The sequence below is a fragment of the Anopheles coustani genome, chromosome 3, assembly GCF_943734705.1.
Source record: "Anopheles coustani chromosome 3, idAnoCousDA_361_x.2, whole genome shotgun sequence".
Classification (NCBI taxonomy): Eukaryota; Metazoa; Arthropoda; class Insecta; order Diptera; family Culicidae; genus Anopheles; species Anopheles coustani.
Genome location: NC_071288.1, coordinates 17,896,831 through 17,917,849, shown reverse-complemented (window position 1 = coordinate 17,917,849; position 21,019 = coordinate 17,896,831). Strand labels below are relative to the sequence as shown.

Here is a 21,019-nt window from a genome sequence, read left to right as displayed (position 1 = left end):
TCCCAGACTTTCGCATTGCCATTATTGAAGGCCCGATGCCTTCGGAAGTGTAATTTATCTTCGAGTATTTAATTAGCCGGAATCGATGCGGACTGACTTTCCGTTCGTGAATGAAGGGCCTGATTGGGTTCCACATCAATCCGCTACAACCGGCGCCGCTGGAGTAAAAGGAGCCGGAAGGTCGTGTTGGAAAACGAGCGAAAAACATCCTGAATGAGCAATCGGCTTCCGTTTATGGTGCACCTTTATCACGATTAAACGGCGATCGGGCAGCTTTCAATCAGAGTGAGAAAGTGAGTGGGAAGAACGTTACGGTCGAACGTTTACTTCACCCCTAAATTTTCACGCAGTGAAGCAATCAAGTGAAGCGATACGGTGATTTCCATGAATATCATATGTGAGAAAAGTAAAACCGGTTTTATCAGCGGCGGAAAGTTGTAAGAAAAAGTTTTATCATTCCCATAAACTACGTGTTAGTGTAAATATGTGTGTGCACAAATGTGGCAACAAATGCGCTTCGCAGGCTGTTAAAATGTGGAAAAAATAGCAAACCTCAAAACGCAAATAAATATACCGGATGGAAAAAAGCATCGCCGAGCATGTGGCCAAACCAAACGTACCAGTTTAGCACACTTTCTCTTTTTCCGTATGGTTTCATTTCGGTTTCAATTTACGTAACGTGGAAACTCCTCCTGACCTGCCCCTTGTGCCGCTGCCCGGGTTGGGGAAATGTCTGCCATCAGGTGTCAAAGACGGAGGGTAAATAAATTGAAATCGATTCAAGGTGTGTTTTATGGGTGAATTTACTCCTGAAATATGATACCCTCGATGGAAAAGAAAACAGGTCGGAAAAAATAAACATGGTCCAAGAAAAAGATTCGAGGAAGGTGACATGGAGGGAGGAAATATTTGGGTTCGAAGAAAAATATATAATTTTACGATTATTTATTGATTTCAAGAAAACGTTTATACTGCACACACGCAGACACAGTGTGGGAGGGGGAGGGGGGGGGGGGTGTTCTTTTTCGATTTGATTTGTTACATTCTACTCCACTCTGCCAGACCGTTACGCTTTCCCATACGAACGAACCACTTATCGGCCATTTCCGTAAGGGTTTTGCGCAAATAAGCATTTTCTTGGAAGGGTCTCCCAGTTTCCATGCTCCACTCCGGCGGATGGAAATTTGGAAAAACAAAAATCACACCCATCAGTGCCATTCCGTGGTAGGTTAACGTCTTATCTTTCTCTTCCGCCCACTGCCTTAATCCGCCGTTCGCTGAAGGTTCGCTGCCAAGAAGTGATCGACTGAAAGGAGAGTGCCTCAACGGGTGATGTGCGTGTGTTTGTTTGTGCCGCGAAGCGAATCAATGCCGAATCGATGTGAGGGTGAGTGCGAAAAGTGAAGAGCAAAACAAAAAGGGGGGGTGGGGGAAAAGCACAAGTGAGCGAAGAGAAGAAAAAATGGACGAGTCGTAACGACGCCGAAATAAAATATACATACGAGAAAAACGCATTAAGCGGTGGACCACGACGACGATCCCGCCCGTGACATGTGCGCCAGGCCAGGGTTCTTGCCGGGCGGGAGGGTGCCGGACGGGCTGGTGCGGCTGCTCCTGCTGGCGGCTCTGCTGCTCGGGCTCGAGTTCGTCGTGCCACCGTCGCTGGTCGAGGCGGGTTGCCGTCGGTTGGAGCAGAAACCGTGCGAGGCGATTTGCGTTCGAACAACGAGCGCCGTCGACCGGAGCAGCGTCGCGGGAGCGAATGCGACGGGCGTGGCGGAGGGTGCGGCGGGCACCTCGGGGTGGATGTGCGAGCTGCGGGTCGTGGTTATAATGCCGGCCAACACCAGCGTCGAGGCGTCGCTGCCGCGCGTTCAGCCCGTCCTCGACAAGGCGGAGGAATTTATCCGTCGGGAAGGCATCATTCCGCCCGCCATCAAGATCAAGTGGATTTCGTTCGACGACCGGTGCGAGCAGGCGCGGGCGACGGTGATGGCGATGGATGGCACCGGAAGCAGCTCCTGCGGTCACGTCATCCTTGGGCCGAGCTGTGATTTTGCACTTGGTAAGCGGCCCCTAAAGTATAATTAAGAATGTCTCCAGGATGCGCGCGTATTGGCAGTTAAATCATAACTGCTTGTATATTAAACATAACAATCGATGCCTACCGAATTCAGTAACGTACAGGCAATACCGAATCCGAAAACCACCAAGTCATATTTTACGATGCACTATTTACACACACGCGATATCCACATCGAGAAACATACCGTGCCTTCCGGGTTTAGGGCTGTCGATTAGCAACCAAAACAATATCGTCCCGATGATGCTACCGAATGCCGTTAGGAAGTTCATTATCTCTTATTTGTTCAACCTGCTGGCGTAATCAAGCGAATAAATACTGCACAACCACATGGGAGTGAGCCTTCCTTAAATTGAATCATATTAGCCAGCAACGCTATTGAAACGTTGTTAACGTTCGCTTTCGTACGTTGTGTTGGAAATAGATATTTATTATCACAACCAGATGTTTTCATCATTTTCAACTGGGTGAGTTATTGAAGGATAGAACCCGTAAAAAATTGCTTTTTTGAAAGCTAACGCCAACTTGGTAATTTTGTTAAAAAGTTAAATGTTTTACAATGTTTATAACATGTTTGTGCTGTTCTCAACTCTGCTCTCCTTGCATTCAACTCTGCAGACCTTGCAAGTCTCGCTTGATTGTAAATTCCAACAAGTTGTCGGAATCAAACCATCGGCCAAGATTCAACGAAACTCATAAAACGCCTCTCGAGTCCAACCGGAACGACGGGTGCCATAAAATCGGAAAACGGTTCATTGAACGGTCCCTCGGGAGCAGGAAGAGGAAGAGGAAAGGAAGAGAAACAATCTGCCTGCCATTTCCTCAACTCAATTGTGCTTGTATGTTTCGCTAGTGAAGCAATAAAAGCGAAGCGTCCCATAAAATCTACTTCGCCGCAATTTAAAGCAATCAAATAAACGATTTTCCCATCATGTGTGGGTTCGACCAGGCGGCATCTGTTTTGCTGCGCGAGAACCATCATGCGTCTCCATCGGGAGTTGTTTTCCCCGGTAACGCAGCGTAACGTAGCTAAAGCTCACTTTTGTGGCTTTCAATCCAGGACATCCACCCGTTAGATGTAACGCCGTTACGAAAACATTCGCGAAGATGCGTTACTACGCGATGAATGGAAACGAATGAATCTTTTATAACTTTCTCTTTATTTTTCTCTCTCTTTCACATTCTCTCTCTCTCTCTCTCTCTCTCTCACTCATTCTCTCTCTCTCTCATTCTGTAACTTAATAGCGCCTGTTGCACGGATCGCCCGGTATATTTACAACGACGGCATTCCGGTGATAACCGGCGCCGGATACACGTTTGACTTCGAGGAACCGAAGACGCATTGCGAGAACGAATTTCACATGCTCTTTCGCACCGGCTTGGTCAGCTTCAAGCGGATGGCCTTCTTCATGATAGACCTGATTCGCCAGTAAGTATCTACACCCGTGCTTAGGAGCACCCTAAGCCCTAAAGAAAAAGCTGCAAACTTTACCGCATGGAAAAATATGGAACTAACTCGAACCCATCCTCGTTTTGCATAAATCACCAATCATCAATTTTCCTTTCACCCTTTCTAAATTATGACAGTCATTTCCTACACTCACCCTTTTGTCAAAAAGTAAAAACATCTTTCCCGAGGAAGGATAACCCGCCTGCGCTGGGTCAGCTAAGTTATTGACCGCATTAACCGTCACATCCTTCTGTCATTTAATCAAAAGTTACGGGAAAGAATCTTTGATCCGCTTTCTTTTTTTTTCATCCGAATTTTCATCCCGTCCTACCCTATTCGACGGATCGAAATCGGTTTATCGATCCCGGTGAGTCGGCGGATTTGTTCATCTCGATTCTCGAAACCGTTATGAATGGGTCAAACGCTCTGGCTCTTCCGCGAAGCACTGTGCTTCATTTTAGCACGCGGAAACTTTTAGGACAGTTTGCAAGATTCTTCCTACAATGAATCATAATGGTATTCAGAGCAACACTTTTGACGCTTCGGAGAAATAATTAAAACAATCTAACCAAACAACATCGACGGAAGCTTGCGATTTTGTTAAAATCAAAACTCAATCTATGGCCGGGCTGAATTTTCCTAGTAGTAATTATGGTTGCTAGATTGGAATCAATGTATTCTACCATTCATCAACATCGTAAGTTGATTCAATTTACGGTGAATGTTTAAAGTTTGTCCCTTCGAGCGTTTGTTTACCACCCTCTTTTACCCTTCTCCGGTCCCGTTTCGTGTCGTTGCAGCTTCAAGTGGAACCGCGTGGTCTACTTCTACGAGCGGCAGAGCTACTACAACGTGGCCGGCCCGCAGACGGGGCACCTGCTGATGAACACGATGGCGGAGTTTTTCCGCCACGAAAACATCACCTACTCGCCGTTCTCGACCGACTCGGCCCGCACCAACCTCACCGAGAGCCTGAAGGAAAAGGTCGGCCTCAACTATGCAAGTGAGTATTGGAAACCACTCGCGGTGGTGGTGAAGTGGAAGTAAGCGTGCAGTATTACAGTCACGTTACGATTTTAACTATACGACTTTTTTTAACAATTTATGAAACCTTTATTTAGGTAAGGGGTTTAAAAACAATTGATAAAACATATTATAGTAGGCTGTTTAAGGAATAGTTAATTCGCAATTTTGAAACTAAAAATAATAGTGGATAATAAATAACCCACTAATATATCATAACAGTTAATACTTTTAGTAGGTATCACGCATTGAAACATTAAACCAATTAGCATAAACTTTCGAGAAAAAGCCCAAACAGTTTAGCTTAATATAAAAGATGAAGATTTTAAAAAAATCTATAACAATATTACAAAACATATTCTAATCAGCAAAGCCTGTGAAGTGACGAAGACTGAAGCTCACTGTATCGCGGCGGCTTGGCAGTAAACAAATTCTCACCTCATCCAACCTCGCCAGCACGCTCCCGCTGTCCAGAGTCTATTTTTAGCGCACCCCGAAGCGTCACCCTACACTACAACGCAACCTCGCGAACGTCTTTGCGATCGCTGCTACTCCTTCCCGATACACGCCCTTCCACCCTCCAAACTACCTCCCTCGATCGCTGAACGTAATACTTCAAGGAAAGACGATCCTTCAGCGGGGCTGGAAATTGTCTGCCAACCCGAGAAAGATGTATAAGAAACAAATGACGGACCCGAAACCAAACGGGAAGAAAACTGTGACGACGAGTCGCTGCGTTGCGAAACAGCGCGGCGAAAAAGTGTGAAGAAGGTCGCACCAGCGAATGCAAATGATGCATGGCGAATGCATCGGCTCTATTGGTCGAATGTGCAATGTGTGTGTGTTTGAAAAAAGACCCCTCACAACTCGATACTAATGGCCGGTGGCCGAACAGTAGCGTGTGGATGTCCGCCAGGTGGAAGGAATAGTGGCAAAACGATTAAGCCAGGCGCTGCACGTAGCTAATTTTCTGACAAATGTATTTGCGATAAGCTAACCTTCTCCCGTGTAACGCATGCCACCCGCCGGTGCATGCATTCTTCGTTGAATAAACCTCGTTTCATCCTCCCCCAGCTGCTTGCATCCTCCTGGTCCAACGACTCACCTCGTCGTATCAATCAAATCGCCACGAACGCCGCCGGAACGGTCGGCCGAGATCGATGAAAATGTCAAAAGCGACCGACGGCGAAGGAATACACAAACGTATGTGCGTCTTCCACCGAGCAACTCCGTCTGCGTTACGGCTCTTTTGAAATCTTCTGTATCGCACCTCGTTCAGCTAGGAACAAAAAAAAGATATCAGAAAAGTTAAACAGTAAAACCAAACCCCTCGTCTTTAACGGCGTCTTGCTCTCAGATGTTCGGCAGGCGGAACGTTACGGTTGACACTTTAACACCTCACATACATGAAACCGGCGAGCCTTGGGGGTCTTAGTCACCTGCTCCGACCAAGGGGTTCCGAAGAAGAAAAATCAAAATGTGCAAAGAAAGCTAATGGATAGATGCGATTAGAGGTATTTAGTTACTTTACTTTCCTTTCGTTGTTTTAGTCTTCTGACACCTCAGCCGCTTCGGCGACGGTGGAGAGAAAGCCTCAAGTGTGTTCTGCGGCTTGATGACGCAATGTTAAGTCGACACACACTGTTAAGCAGCGGCTGGCTGTGGTCAAGACGATTAACCTGCAGGGTAAATCGTAACTTTGGATCTTCCTATCTCGATTGGAGCTTTATGATGTTGTTAACGTTGTGTTGTCTATTGAGCAACAAGTTTTTAAAAAGATATCCCTTGTTGATAGCTGATACTGCATACCATCAAATAAATATAATAAACACACCTAAGCTTAATTACCACACGGACCGATACATCCCAACCACCTCTTCGTTTGGCGCTTCCAGCTGCTAATGCATTACATGCGCGTCATAAGTGAGTGAAATTCGCTGAAACGTGATCGTAATCCCGGAAACGGACCCCACCCCAGAACCCCCGCAAAAACCACCCCATTGGAGAAATTCTAAACAATGCCTTGGGGCGCACCAAATTATTGTTTGGTGACCCCACCCAATTTTGGCCCCGGCACCGGCTGTCACGTGTCGCGTTTTACATTTTCTTTGGACGCATTGGAACACGGTTGATTTTTGGACAAAAATAATAAACTCCCATCTGTGGCCGATGAATGCTAATATTACTTTGCAGAAGTATGCGGGCGCGTGTGCGACATTCCATTTGATTGGGACACGGGCGAACTTCAGCAGGATAAAGTCACTGTGAAAAGCTTTTTGATTATTTGAAGCACCCTTTACATTGCTACCTTTACAAGCTTCTGCCTATGTTTCAGAACAAGATTTTGCAAAACCAAATCTATGTAAAAACTGTGTGTGTTATAAAATTAAGAGTTATTGAAAAGTTTACTCTGGGTACTGAAATATCAAGCTTTACAATTAGCCAAATGAAAAATTCTTGGAGTGGTAAAATAATTTTATTTCAATAGCAAACTACCAATAAAAACAAATTGTAAACCAGTAAATACAATTAAATACAAAATACTTTCAATTTTCCAGTGAAAAAAATGGCCAATAGCTACGAACATGCTATACTCGATTTGCATGAAACGAAAAAGACTGCAAAGACACGCTGAAATCAGTTTTTATGATTCGTGTAGACACACTGAAATCTTATCAACCAAAATTATACATAATCGTAAATAACAATGCTTCGTGCTTAAACCAGGGGCACGGATTTTTGCAAAGCGTTGTTAGCACACACGCCAACCGGTAAACAAATTTTCCTCTTATTTTAATAGTCTACTGACCGGCTGATAGCATTCTACAGCTTGCAACGATTGCCTGGCGCTTCATGTAAACCTAGCATTAATCTAATCACTTAAGCGTAGATAGTAAGCGTTCCCGCTACGCTATAAATAGCAATGAACATACTCAGCAATTATAATGAAAACAGAAAACTCTACTCATCACAACTGAAAGCGAAACGGTCGATCATAAACACTGCAAACTAAAATAGTACTTACGGAATCCCCAGAGGTTGTGTCATTTTCATTTCAAGACGGAATCAGTCCGCGATAATACCCGTACCGTACCAGCCGGTGTCTATTGCCATTAAAATAAATCATATCTGCGTCCTCCGTAGCCGCGCCAACCCTCCGGCCCCTCCCGCCGCCCCGAACGTACCAAATCCCTGTCGGCATCGCCGCGAATCTACGATGGCGCACACGGAATAAAGATTAAACCGTGCGGCGGCCACGCCGGTCCATTTGGATGGAATTAAAATTTATTTGCATTTGTCTTTCGATGGACGTAAACGATTCCGATGGATGGCCCGATGGCCATCGGTCGCCGGACTCGGTTCGGTTTGGAGCTTGGACCACCCTGCTCTGATGGGTTTGCCGGCCGTTGGGAAGGGGAGGGGAGGGGGAGGGGATTGGGAAATCCGCATCGCATCGAAGTGGAGTTTATCGTGCCGTGTCCATCATGTTCGAAGGAATGTCAATTACTTCGTTTTTTTTTGTACCTCGCTGTTGATTGTGGGATCAATTTTAACCCCACAAAGTCAGCAATAGAAACGACGACAACAGCAGCAGCAGCAGCAGCAGCAGAAGGTCCCTCGTCGGTGCGTCTGTCGCCAGTATGGAGCGCGCCGAAGTAACGCTTGCGCCATCCGATACCGCACGTCTCCGGCCGTTGCGATGCGCGTGGACTACGCAAGCAGACTACTGGCCGGACGCCATCGCGTGCGGGAGTGGAGCCGCAGGTGTGGCGCTGAACTTGAACCTGAGGTCTAATTTTACACTCCAGACCTTCAGGGCCACACGCCACAGCCGCCTTCCCCCTCGTCTCGCGGGTTCCTTCGACTGCAACTACCTGGATGGAATGCGATTAGAGGCAGCGTAGGTTTGGTTTGGCGCCGCAAAACCACTTAATCATAAACCCTCCGAACAGGATTAGAGCAACATGTAGAAGGATGGACGAGCACTGGGTCGAATGGAGGGACAACTTTTCGGGGGTATAAAATAGCGTTAAATGGTTTGTCGAAATGCCCTGACCTACCGAATGCTGCTGCGCGTGAGGAATTTTGAGTTGGAACGATTTTTGGAGCACAAGGTTGACGCGCACGGGAGCTCCAGGTCGGGATTACGAGTGCACCAATAAAACGTTTATTTACCATAAAACACAATGGCCAACGAATTGGTCCTCCGAAGGCGGGCTGATGAGTGTGGTGCGCAGTCGCCGTTAGGTGTAGAATGTTAGATGAGCTGGAAACACTCCACGAAATCGGATTCGAGCGCTAATCGATATCCGTGATTTTCGAACGATATGATCGATTGTGGTCACGTGTGATGTTGTTCAAATACAATCCGACTGCGTTTTACGACCTTCAGACTTTTTATTTGTTTGTTTTTCAAATATTTACTTTAGCGTCTGTTAGGACACATTATTATTCAACCGGTGGTTTCAATAGTTTCTGAACGGTAAATATTGCTACCCTCAGCATTAGCTTTCCATAGAATAAGTATGAGAACCGATAAATCAACCTCGTTCCACCATACTTTAATATTAAATAATACTTTTCCTGTGGTTTTCTTATGTCATACAATACCAACGATTTTTTTCTCTATAATATTTACCCGTCGACATTCATTTCGTCAAACTTTCCCAATGTCCTGCTCCAACAAGACGACCTCATTTACGACCCGCACACATTCCGACTGGCGTGACCATTCCCGGCTGGCATTTCCAATGTTGCGAAACCAGCAGCCAACAGAACCTTTTTTCCCTTTCGATGCGACAGCGATGTTTTACATTTGGCATGCTGTTTTACTGTCCACCATCACGTGTTCTGCCACGCGGTCTTTCATCCCCCGGGACCCCTCCGGGAAGGGGGCGCACAAGTTTGCTATCACTCTCGCCTGCGCTCGCCTTTCACCTCGAATAGAAAGGACATGCCCAAGAAGCTGCACTCGGTGCTGTTTTCTTCCTGCCACCTTCTTTACTTCCGCATCTGAAGCAACACAGTTGGAAGTGAGCTGCTCAAGCATTGCGAATGATGGCGTGCTTGGGAAATGTTTCATGGATTCAAAAATTCCGGTCAACCCGGTACCTCCTTTTTTATGATTTGCTTCGATTCACAACGCTCCGCAGAAAGCGCTCGCTCGGTGGGCAGCCAAGTATGGAATTGGATACCTCAAGCATTGCAGTTTCGTGACGCTTGGTCGGACACTGGCGCTCTCTGTCACATTTTTCCCGTTTCCCGCTTGTTGTGTAGAGAGTTGTCCACTTTTTGATACTTCGCATTCCATAGTTGTCAGCGTCGGTTCGGTTTCTGGTCCTTCGGTGGACATATCGTGCAGACCTGCCTCGGACAGCGTAATTTTGCCATGAATCCTCTCCGTGTCCAGTCCAGCTGGCAAGTGGTCAAGGACTGGTTGGGTGGGCTTCTGGTGGTAATGTTGTGCGCGTGCCACCCATCTGTGTTTTATGCTGCCATTTGTCGAGCCGTTATGTTCTGCCGCATCGCAAATTGAATGGTCCCGCTCGACTTTCCCACGCGAGTATGATGAACACATTTGCTTGTATTTTTAAACCTCGAAAAGTGATGGTTTTATTTGTCCCAATTTGAAACCACTTACTTACATGTCTATTTAAAGGTAATAAATGTTTTTGTTTTTTGCTTTAACAAAATCTGTACATCCCGGGTAACACTGGACACAAAGGCGCGACAATACGAACCGATCGGACGCAAAAGGGTTTTACGATCGTTTAATGCGCACGTAAATGAAATCGAATCCCCGTTTCCGGGGGGCTCTCGTGGGCAAACAATAAAACCGTATTATTATCAACATTAAAACGGGACGCATGCACAAAACATGCATGTTAACATGCGGCACATCGGTCAAGTGGCGTGAAAAGAAAAAAAAAACAATCTAGTGAGAGAATAAAAACCCCAGCAGAAGGAAGTGCAGCAAGATAAGTGAAAACGAAAAGACGTTTTACGAGCGCATGTGTCGCGGTACAGATACGGCCGCTGAATAACTGATCCGCATTTCCTCGGGGGCGCCGTTCCGAAGTGCACACTCTATTGGCGGCTTTGCTTCTCTTTCCGTTTGCAGCTGGGCTGTTTTCCTTTATACCACGTGCATTGCCCAAATGTCGTCACTTTTACGACCGCTCAACTTGATTGGCAGTAGGTGCGGGCGGTTTTGTTAATCCACATTTCGCGAAATACTCGTTCGGATACGAATAGGTGCTTAAAAGGTACTAAAAACTCTGCCAATTATTTTCTTAAGCCAACGAAATTATGATTCCTTTTGCAGTTTACACTTTACTGAGCGCAGGTTGTTTTGCAAACAAGTAATACAAATCACTAGGTTAATCATGATTATAATATTCAGAACACTTTTCGATAAGAATTGCAGATTGAAACAAAAATCAACTCATTTTTCTCTCCTTCTTTTTCTCTATCATTCTAGGTAAGCTTTAAAACAGTAGATGTCAACCTTCGTTAAAAAGTTCCTTCTGCAAGCTGTTAATTTACTTTCCCCAGTCCAATCATTCCTAATTTATAACCCTTCGCCGTACACTTTATTCGTTCACCCAGCTGGTATGTAATACTAATAATAATAATAGTAATAATAATAATAACAATGAATGAAACCGTCATCGCTACTAATGGTAAATTGATGATGAAACGGAACTTCAACACCATTTTTGTGAACAGAAGCAAAGTCATTGCCAGAAAAATATTCTTCAATAATTAACCTTATCTCCCTTTCTCTCTCTACTTATCAAAGTCGTCAAGAAACTGTAAATTTTTAATGTTGGGGGTTTCAAAAAGGTTTTGTTACTGCAGAACCAAGATAATTTTATTTCATATTCCAGTTATCACCTTTTACTTTTAGTCTCTTCTTTGGAGTTTTTTTATCTTAAATACGTGCGCTACTGGAATTCAATCACCTCTTCAATTACAATCAGCAAAAAGTATATTTTCCTTATCAAAAGATTATGATCGACTTCAGCGCGGTAGAGAAACTACGAGGCAATTTCAAATTGAAATGTCCGCAATGAAAGCATTTTCCCGCTACTATATTGTTGAAAGATATTTTTTATTATACTTTGTGGAGGAAGGAGAAATATCATGATCAAATGGAACTTATAAAGAATTCTCTTTGTACCGACTATAAATAGTACAAAGAAAATGATTGAACGTTGAAATAGATAAACACTAAACACACCTTCGCTATTATCACTACTTCAACAAAAAGATATATTTTCAAGAAGGTGCCGTTTTGTACCATCATTTGCGGCCACAAACAAGTACAAAAAGACCCCTCAACTTTTGCCGAAGCAAATCGTTTGAACAAAATACTTTACCAAGTATATCAAAACGTTCACCGTCATCTGACATCCGACGACTGCAATCAATTGAACAATTAGGTTCTGCTTCTCTGGGATGCATTTCAGCGCTGCACATTGCACCCACTCAGAGCCTCAGATCATAAGAAAACTTTCTTGGAAAGTTTCTTGCGGGCGAGGTAAACGGTTCAGTCTTCTTCAGCTCAGTTTCTTTAAATGCCAGGAAGCAGACTGGTTGGCGAAGAGTGGTTGTGGATGCATGAACTTGAAAAGTTTTTTAGGGAGCATCAGTCTTTTTGAAAGTAGCGCTCGCGTTTTACTTGCAAGTTTAATTAGTTTACATAAAAATCCACTCCCCAAAACAAAACGAACTGAAAGAACAGAACGTATAAATTTTCATGTTACCTGTTGGTCGTTAAAAAGATGTCAAACACGATGAACTAAAAAGTGAACGGTAATTACGTACTAAAAAAACATTTTCGATTTATTTTATTTTTTTATGTTGCATATACAGCTTGCATTATGCCTAAAGTCGTGAAATTGCGTATGCTTTATTTTATTTTAGTTTTCATGCGTCATGTAAACGAAAGAGATAATTTACGCTACATACTTTCACAAGCTAAATTATGTACCTTATTGAAACATTAGTGTATTGCTGGTCTTTTCAAAATCGAATAATTCCTCACGACATCATTACTTCAATTATCTTTCGTTTTTCACAATCGGTACTTTCACTACGAAACATCGCCATGCGTCGAATAAGTAAAAGTAGTTTTCGATTTTTAAAGTTAAATAAAATCGTAACCTAATAAGTTTTACACAGATAAGCCCTCAGATTTCTATATTACACCGCAACAACAGAATATGAGCCTGCGAACAACTTAAAAGTATAACGGTGTTTCATTGCGCCATTCCTGTCAATCCACTGTCATTTTCGACGGTGTAAAACCGAGCCCCCTTAAAACCAGTTTTGCTTTCCTGTAAACCCAATGAACCGTGGTTGGCCTTCTGCAGGGAGATCTTGAACGTTTTTTTTTTTTTCGTATTCAAAAGTGGCAAAGTATCGTAATGCACCGGGTGGTTTGGTAGTAAAAACCCGATGCATCTCATTTGTTGCATCTTAGGTAAAGATCCCCAGCTTCAGTTCCTTGAGAGTTAACTAATAAGGAAACCGGTATAAGAAAACAAATGCTACTACTAAGAGGATAAAATACGCTCCACGGAACGACCGCATATTGACCATCGTCGCGCACGTGGCTGGCCTTGATAGCATAAACATAAAACGAACAGCGTCTCGCTCTCCCGTCCAAAGGCGCTTGGTGTTCATCGGATGGCGTTCATCTTCGTTTCATCCCGAACGAAAGCTTTCAATGAAGCTCAATGAAGGCGTTACGTGTGTGCCGAGACAAACTTAAAACAATGCGTGTCCTGTCTCTCCTTCCCGCTTCCTTTCTATCCTTTTCTCTCTCTCTCTCTTCGCTATTGTGTCCACCGTTTTTCCACCGAAATATGTCGCGATAAGCGCGACCTCCGCGTTCATTCCTGCGCGAGAGCACATATACGCGAGATGGTCGCGAACGCTTCGGCTTCGGGTTCGGCGAATAACTTCATCCTGAACACTAAGCCGGCAGCACACACTAAACGGTGCAGCGGCGGTACAGGTCAGTGTTGTTCGAACGCTCGACAGCGACGGTTTGGCCTCTCTCTCGCGCAGTGATCGCAGTGATCGCAATCGGAACCAGTACACACGCCGTGGTGACACACGGGCCGAAAAGAAAAAAAAACCCAACAACCAACAACAAAACACACACTCTTTCGACCGTGAATTATTTTCGTCTCGCACGTGGGCAACGCATCTCGGCGCGTATTTTTGGTCGGTGTGTGGAGGCTGATGTGAGTGTTCGTAGTTTAGTTCCTTCCACCAGCGCCCCGCCGGAAGGGGTGCCACGGGGAAGGTAGTGCCGCGGAGTGGTCCGCTGGAAGCAAATAGAAACAAAGCTTAAACCACAACACCCCCCCCCCGTACCAGTCAACCCCAGCCCTATCCCCAACATTGGCGTGTGACTGACTAGGGGAGTGATAACAACACGTACAAGAGTTTCACGCGACGCCTGTTTGCTCGGGATTGTCAAGTGTATGCTGTGTAGGTAATCAGTGTCGGAGCCCCGGTCGGAGTGGGCTGTCATCAATCTGGTCCCGCGACGGAGTCTGGCACGTGCCAGACAAGAGCGCCGTCGGGTTGACAGATCGCCAACTTCGATCGTAATCCGCAGCTCACTGCGATTTGGGTTTTTTTTTTGTTCGGAGTGTGAACTCGCGGTGAGTTCAGTGCGTGCGAACCATGGCGAAGGATTGACGACTCCTTCCGTACCCCCACCTTGTATGTGTGCCAGTGTGTGTGTGTGCGTGTGTACGCGTAGTTCGCCTTGACCGCGCGGATCTTAAAACGTGACCCCAACCAGGAGCTCCTGTTGTCGAGCGCGCCGACCGCGAATTCGAATGCCAATTTTATTTGCGAGTGATAATAGGGGCACGGGGAACACAGGGCAGAGGCGAATGTATAAATCGAAATGGCGCGACCCAGCGAGATCCTTTGATCCTCCAGCAGGCGAACGGTGGGACTTGGACGGGTGTGCATTGCAATGGGACGGGGAAAGGGGAAGAAACAGATTACCTCTGCCCGAGCGGCGGTGGCTTTTGATTGTGGCTATCACCACCGCGCGCGTTCATCCTCGCAGCATCCCCCTTGTTTGTTGCGCCCCGCTCGGCCAGTGAGCCAAACGATCGCACAGTGAGTGAGTGAGAGTGAAGTGCGCACTTCGGGCGCAAGATCGAACGGTGAATTTCGGCAAACGAAACCATTCCGTCTGGGTCAGGGCGGGCTTGACCCCGATCGGAGGCGACCCCAACCGCGTATTGAAGTGGTGATTGAGTGTTCTATTTCTGCACGTCGATTGTTTCATTTTTTTCCTTGTCTTCCTCTTTTCGCTTGCTTCCGCCTATCTAATCGAAGAGCTGCTGGAGCAGTTAATTTCATGTTCACGCGCTGGCATTGACTCTTTAAATAACCAGCATTCGTTATCAAACGGGCCAACGACGGGTTGATAAAAACATCGTAAAAATGTACCGCCGCCTAACGAATGACGTCTTGAGTGAAAGTAGCTGGAACAAGGCTCCAATTATCATGCCATACTGTTAGTAGAGGCTTAAAAGTTTGATGTTTTGATTTACTTTTTTCCGTTCCAAATCCATCACACCGTTCCAAAACGGATCATCCAATTTATGACTGTTAATTTTGTCCGTTGTCGGGTAACATAAGTTGCATTTAAAATAATTTCTAATCGGGCAGAAGCGTAATTAAAATGGGACCAACAATTAAACAACAGCGATTAAATGTTTGCCTCTTTTTAACATTTGAACTGAGCAGTTTGTTATTATCTTTGAATATATTGAAGACATTGAGGACTGATATAAAATTATTTTTTATAGGTTCTGCTGAACACAGCTAAAGGTCTTTGCGGTTTTCAAACAAATCGCTTGGAGAAGACGAATAAGATAAACGATTTGTATTGTTTATATAACATTTTCAATCTCTTTTGCTCAAGTCTGTATTGAATTTGACACTCATCAAATAGTCGACATAAGCCTCACCCACGCTTAGTAGCGTCCATTGGCATTTCATGTAGGAATGGTCGAAAATGGACCAGTCGAAGTCCCAATATCTGGTCCCGAAAGTTGACGCAAGCGGCAAAGAAGTGTGGCTCTCGCGACCAATTTCGTGGCGACACGAAACGGCACAATAGATAAGATGTTCTTTTCTACGGAAAAGCACTCGGCTAGATTTGAAGCATGAAGGTTGCTCGATAAAAGTTTCTGCCATTTTTTTTTCTCGGAATAAAAGAAAAGCGTGGAGGGAAAACGGCGTGTTTTTCCCACCGATCGTTCCCTGGAGACACTTATTGACAACTGCAACGATACTTCGCTGCAGTGTGGTTTATTCAAAGACTGTTCAAATATTTATGACGTAATATATCTTTTTTTATGGTCCATCGCACATGATATCGCAAATCGAAGATAGTATCTTGTTTTTTTCTGTTTGTCAGCGCAACATACAATTTAACGATTCCTTTACGAGGTGCTAGGTAGAGATTTATCGAAGACAATTTATGGCCATTGTCATTGCTCTAGAAAGAGAAGAAAAACTGCGTCCAAAATAAACCCTGACAGTTCATATTTCAATAGCTCCGCTTCGGTTCGGTCGTTATCGCTATCAAAGGGGTGAAAATTGGCAAAATGGATGGGTTTTCTTGTCTTGTCCCGCCCGAATCGTTCCCGCGGATCGTATTGAGTTAATTTCGTTGGATCAAAATTTCGAAGGGAACGAATTCTTTCTCCGTTTCGATCATCTCTAGGTTCTCTCGGTTGTACGGGTTGAACTGAAAGGGATCTAGCCAATTATTTACGGTACCATCGAGCATTTTATCTGCTTTCATTCTCACATTTCATACCCTTTATTGGGTCCGAAGAGCAAACCGAAACGGTCCAGAAAAAAATCCATTCCATGAAAGGAAACACCGTGTTGTTTTCCATCGCAGCCCAAGACTTTCCTCGTTCCTTACACCGGGTTTGATTCAATCACAGTTCTGGCGCACGTTGTCATCCCGACAAGTCATCCCGAAACATGACACAGATTGATGACTAACACCAACCGACGGCTACATGCTCCTCCCCATTCCCCATTTGCATATGCTCCGGCGTGCCAGCGGGGCAATTACACCCCGGCCGAGTTGGTTCCGCGTTGTTTTGCAAAACGTGGGCGATTTGGGTGGCTAACGGGTGACCTGACGATGCACGTCTCAAAAGGTATGCACACTGGCGCACACTCATACACAGATGCATGGCGGAAAATAAGATGCAAACGAGATGCCACCGCCCGGGGTGCACCACCCGACGGTGCGGCATGTGGCAATGTGACAATATTTTACACCCGTTTTGCCAACGGTACCCGGAAAGCCGGCGTTTCTTGCACGCAAACTGGCCGGATTTGCAAAGTGGCTAACGCTACGGTGGTGCACACACTCAGACACAGTTTGCCGGACTGCTGCAACCGGGTTATCTGCCACGTCGCACGACGCCGTGTTCCGGGATTGTAGTCAACCGAAGTCATCGGGGAGTGTATTAATCTCAACAAGAGATTCGCAGTAGAACGCACAATGCCTGAGGAAGGATTCGCTGCAGTGATTTGCTTCGACATGACCTGCCTGAAAAGTAATCAATACCATAATCTTAGCTGACTGCTAGACGGCCGGCACACGTCGCGACGTATTCAGGGGATTTCCTATTAATCCAACATAATTTCATAAAATGTAATTTAGATGCAAAGTTCAAATTATGTTTAAATTATTATAATTATCATATGCCACATTTGAATGGAACTATTCTCCAACCCTTGATAAACTTGAAAGACACAATTCAATCTTAAAAAACAGATCGTTCAATTGTGTGATGGTTTTGTCTAAATGTTGATACAAATATAAATCAATTTCCTTGCTCTCCAATGAAGGTTAATCCATCAACAATTTGTTGAAAACTGTGAAGGATCTGTATTCTGGTTCTTGTCCCATAACCGGCGCAAGTATTTGTCATATGGAACAAAACTATTATTTTGATTTTTTGTTAAATCATCACTCCTACTACCTGACTCACAAAATTTGAATTATATTATTAATTGAGTTGTTGAATCCTTTAACGAATTGTGCTTTAAAATCCATTTTAATAATCTTCTGTTTTCGTATTCCACACGAAGAAGTGTGGTAACGACTTTCAAAAGTCAAAACCAATAAAACTTCCAGAAAAATTCTCAAATTTACGGCCAGCGCTGGATGGATCGATGCCATATCAATTGCGTCCCATCTCATGCTTACCCTGGGCGAACTTCGCTGACACTCCGATTAACCTACCGAAAGCCAGGCAAATGGTCAGCGCCAACCGAAAACATCTACGTCCGCGCAAACGACTCTTCACCTTTACTCCGCTGCTATTAAGTTGTTCGGCAATGTCAATCCGATAACCCCCTTCCACAGATTCGCGGTCTACAGAAATCCGCAAACCATCGGGGAAGAAATCAGAAAAACCGGGTCTGTTGAGTGTTTAAATCGAGCATGGACGTGGAAACAAACAAAAAAAAATGGTGACCAAACAGAGGAGAATAAAAAATCAACCGAGGGGCAACCAACACAGTTGCCGAATGCAAAAGGCAAAACATCCCCCCCCATTTCCACCGCCAACGGCAAGCTTTGGCCTCGGGATGATAATTTTAGCTTCCAATGCCACCGGTCCAATCCGACTGGACCGACCTGGACCCCGATTTCGGTCGTCGTTTCGCTCGCAGTTTACCGGTGGCGGCTCTCGAAAGTCGATCATTTTCTTTCGAGATCACTCGCGTCTTCTCCGTTCCTTCATTGCCCACCGCTTCTCTGGCCGATGCGGGCGAGGAAAGTGATGATGAGAGGGGGGTTGGAACCGGTGAGACAGAACCTGCGGGCGGCGAGATTCACCGCCCCCGCCGGCCGCTGCAGTACATCTGCATTAGCATCGGGGCGACATCTCGGCGATCTGTTCGCACGACAACCGAGACAAATCGGTGGTCTTATCTGCCGACGTCCAATTCCAATTTCAATTCAAATTCTGCGCGTTTGTTGGAAAACTTGAGCGCGCTGTCGTTAACTTACGAACGCTCCATGGACGTTCTCTCTTTTATTCATTCTGCTTTTTGGAATAAATCTTCAGGTGCGGATGGGAGGAAATCGAATCACAAACCAAGCAAATAAAGACCACGAATTTACATGAAACAGAAGACGGTCAAGACGAGCGTCCACATGGAAACATGGTTGACAACTGTTGCCACCGACTTTGGATGCATTTTTATGAATGAACTTGTCACGTCTTCACTGTCCTAAGCTGGCAAGGATTTTACATTCAAGTTTGTTTCTCATATTTTGATGATTTTAAAACAAGCTGTGTATTTTTCAACAGCACGTTACGTGTACGTTGTTGTGGTTCTTAAAGGGAAATTTTGTTTTTTTGAAGTATTTTATAACTTAAAAAATGTATGTTAACAAACGTTTTATAATGTTCTCACATTACAATCCCGATATTTTCGTTCTAAAACAGAGTAATAAGTCTAAAGACATTTGAATTGAAGAGTGCATTAGTAAGCGTCATAAAGGTACTTGAGATTCGCTTCGCTGTCGTCGTAACGACGATCAACATAAGCACGCTGGTGTAATATGTCGGGGCAGCAAAATAGTCGTTATACTTTTTGATTCTTTGGTTAGCATACAGTTCACGACTTGTTTTCAAATAATTTAGTTGAACGCATTCCGCTGTCCTTTGACCGTGTCCGCATACATTTAGTAACGATGAAGCGAAAAGAAACGTTCTGATGCTGGAAAACTCATCCATACCAAAGCAAACAAACCGATGGAAACCAATTAACCACTCGAAACACTCGCAACAGATGCTTCCCGCGGCAAATTAGCAACCAATTACCTTCCGAAACATTAAACCGACACTGGGGTGGCACGGGGCGGTCCCGGTAAACGTCGTGGGAATTGTACAGTTTGGTTGCGCTTCTGTGTGATGCAAGTCTTCGGATGCTACCGAAACTTAAATCGACCTCATCACCTCGCTCACCTTCAGCGGAACGGTGGTGGGTCCTTCCTCGAGCATCGGGTTCCCCGCAGCGTTTTGCTAATGTCCATCAAAACCTCCCACCCCAAAAAAGCAACTAAATACCACTCTCACAAACACATCAGCAAACGCAGAAGAATCGAGCTTTGCTAAGCTTCAGGTTTGCTGATGAAAGCGACCGCACAGGAGTTGCCGCAGGATGCAAGAACTCGACGCCGAAAAGAATAAGTAGTAGCACGCGATACAGAAATAATACTCCATTTTATCCACCGCGTGGCCTTCGCGCGGAGGGAGGTGCAACGTGGGATGGATTGTGGTTTCTTTCATTTTCGCAACCTGTTGCACCGGGTGGTGGAGGGAGGGGATGGGGTGCGGGGACGAGAGACCCATCAACCGAGTTATATGCACAGGTGGTTGTTGGCAAAGAAGCTTTTCTGCTCCAACCTGCATAAGAAACTCGTTCCCATTCGCAACAGATTATTCGACGAAGCGGGTTTGCTAAAATTATCGTTAGAGACGTGACGCAATTTTTTGGTTTTGGCTGTGCTTTTGGCATTTCTGTTTTTGTCCATTAAAATTCGCACTTCACACGTTTAACCACAAAAATGATGGGGATTTTTATTATTAAAAATGAACAGCTCTATTTCAACTGACTTTCAGCGTCGCTAACCGGTTCGGTTTCATTTAATTTCACATCATTTCTACACCATCAACGAAAATCCAAATGTAAGCGAACTTGTACAGCCTTGGACATACCGCACGCTGCGAAGAACGACCATGAAATCCTCTCGAAAATAACATAAAATTGCACCGGTCCCTATAGAACGGAATGAAGTGGGATTTCGGAGAAGAACGGGACGATTGTCTGCTGCTTCATCTACCGAAGCCGTCACAGTCCGCGTAAGCCCGGGGTGCATTTCCATCCGGTGCACCTGCCACCTATTGGTTCCGACAACCACTGTTGCACTGCACGTGCCATTTCCCATCTCGAATCCTGCCACCGAAAGGATTAGACCCGACTAGGCACTAACGAAGAGATGATAAAAGAAGCCACTAGCTAGCATAGCCGAGTGGTGTGGACGGGTGTGATTTACGTAACACCGGCCATGTGTGCGCCTTAAGACGGATTACGGTGTAGGAGAAAATACCGACAACCGGCGGTACAGCGTCGTGGCACCATCCTGGCTTGTTTCGGTTGGATGCGTTTTCTCTACAGAAAACCATTCGCCGGTTGCAATATCCGGGGAAACTGCTGAAATTAGTGGTAGCACAAGGAACGGGAAACGACAGCAAGTGAAAGGAAGAAATATCCTGTGTTTTTGACGTAAATCTGATTTTAATCCCCTTTAAATTATTTTCCTACAGAAAACAATAGTCTTTGACGTTTTCCTATGAAGCATTTCCAAT

General features: G+C 45.1%; 1 protein-coding gene across 1 annotated transcript; it reads left to right on the top strand.

Moving 5' to 3' along the window:
• Positions 1-1,551: 1,551 nt before the first annotated feature.
• On the top strand, positions 1,552-20,516 carry LOC131272224 (atrial natriuretic peptide receptor 3). Its single transcript, XM_058273889.1, has 5 exons — positions 1,552-2,065; positions 3,329-3,512; positions 4,334-4,559; positions 13,571-13,612; positions 20,436-20,516. The coding sequence occupies exons 1-5, from the start codon at positions 1,552-1,554 to the stop codon at positions 20,514-20,516; spliced, it is 1,047 nt and encodes a 348-aa protein (XP_058129872.1).
• Positions 20,517-21,019: the final 503 nt, after the last annotated feature.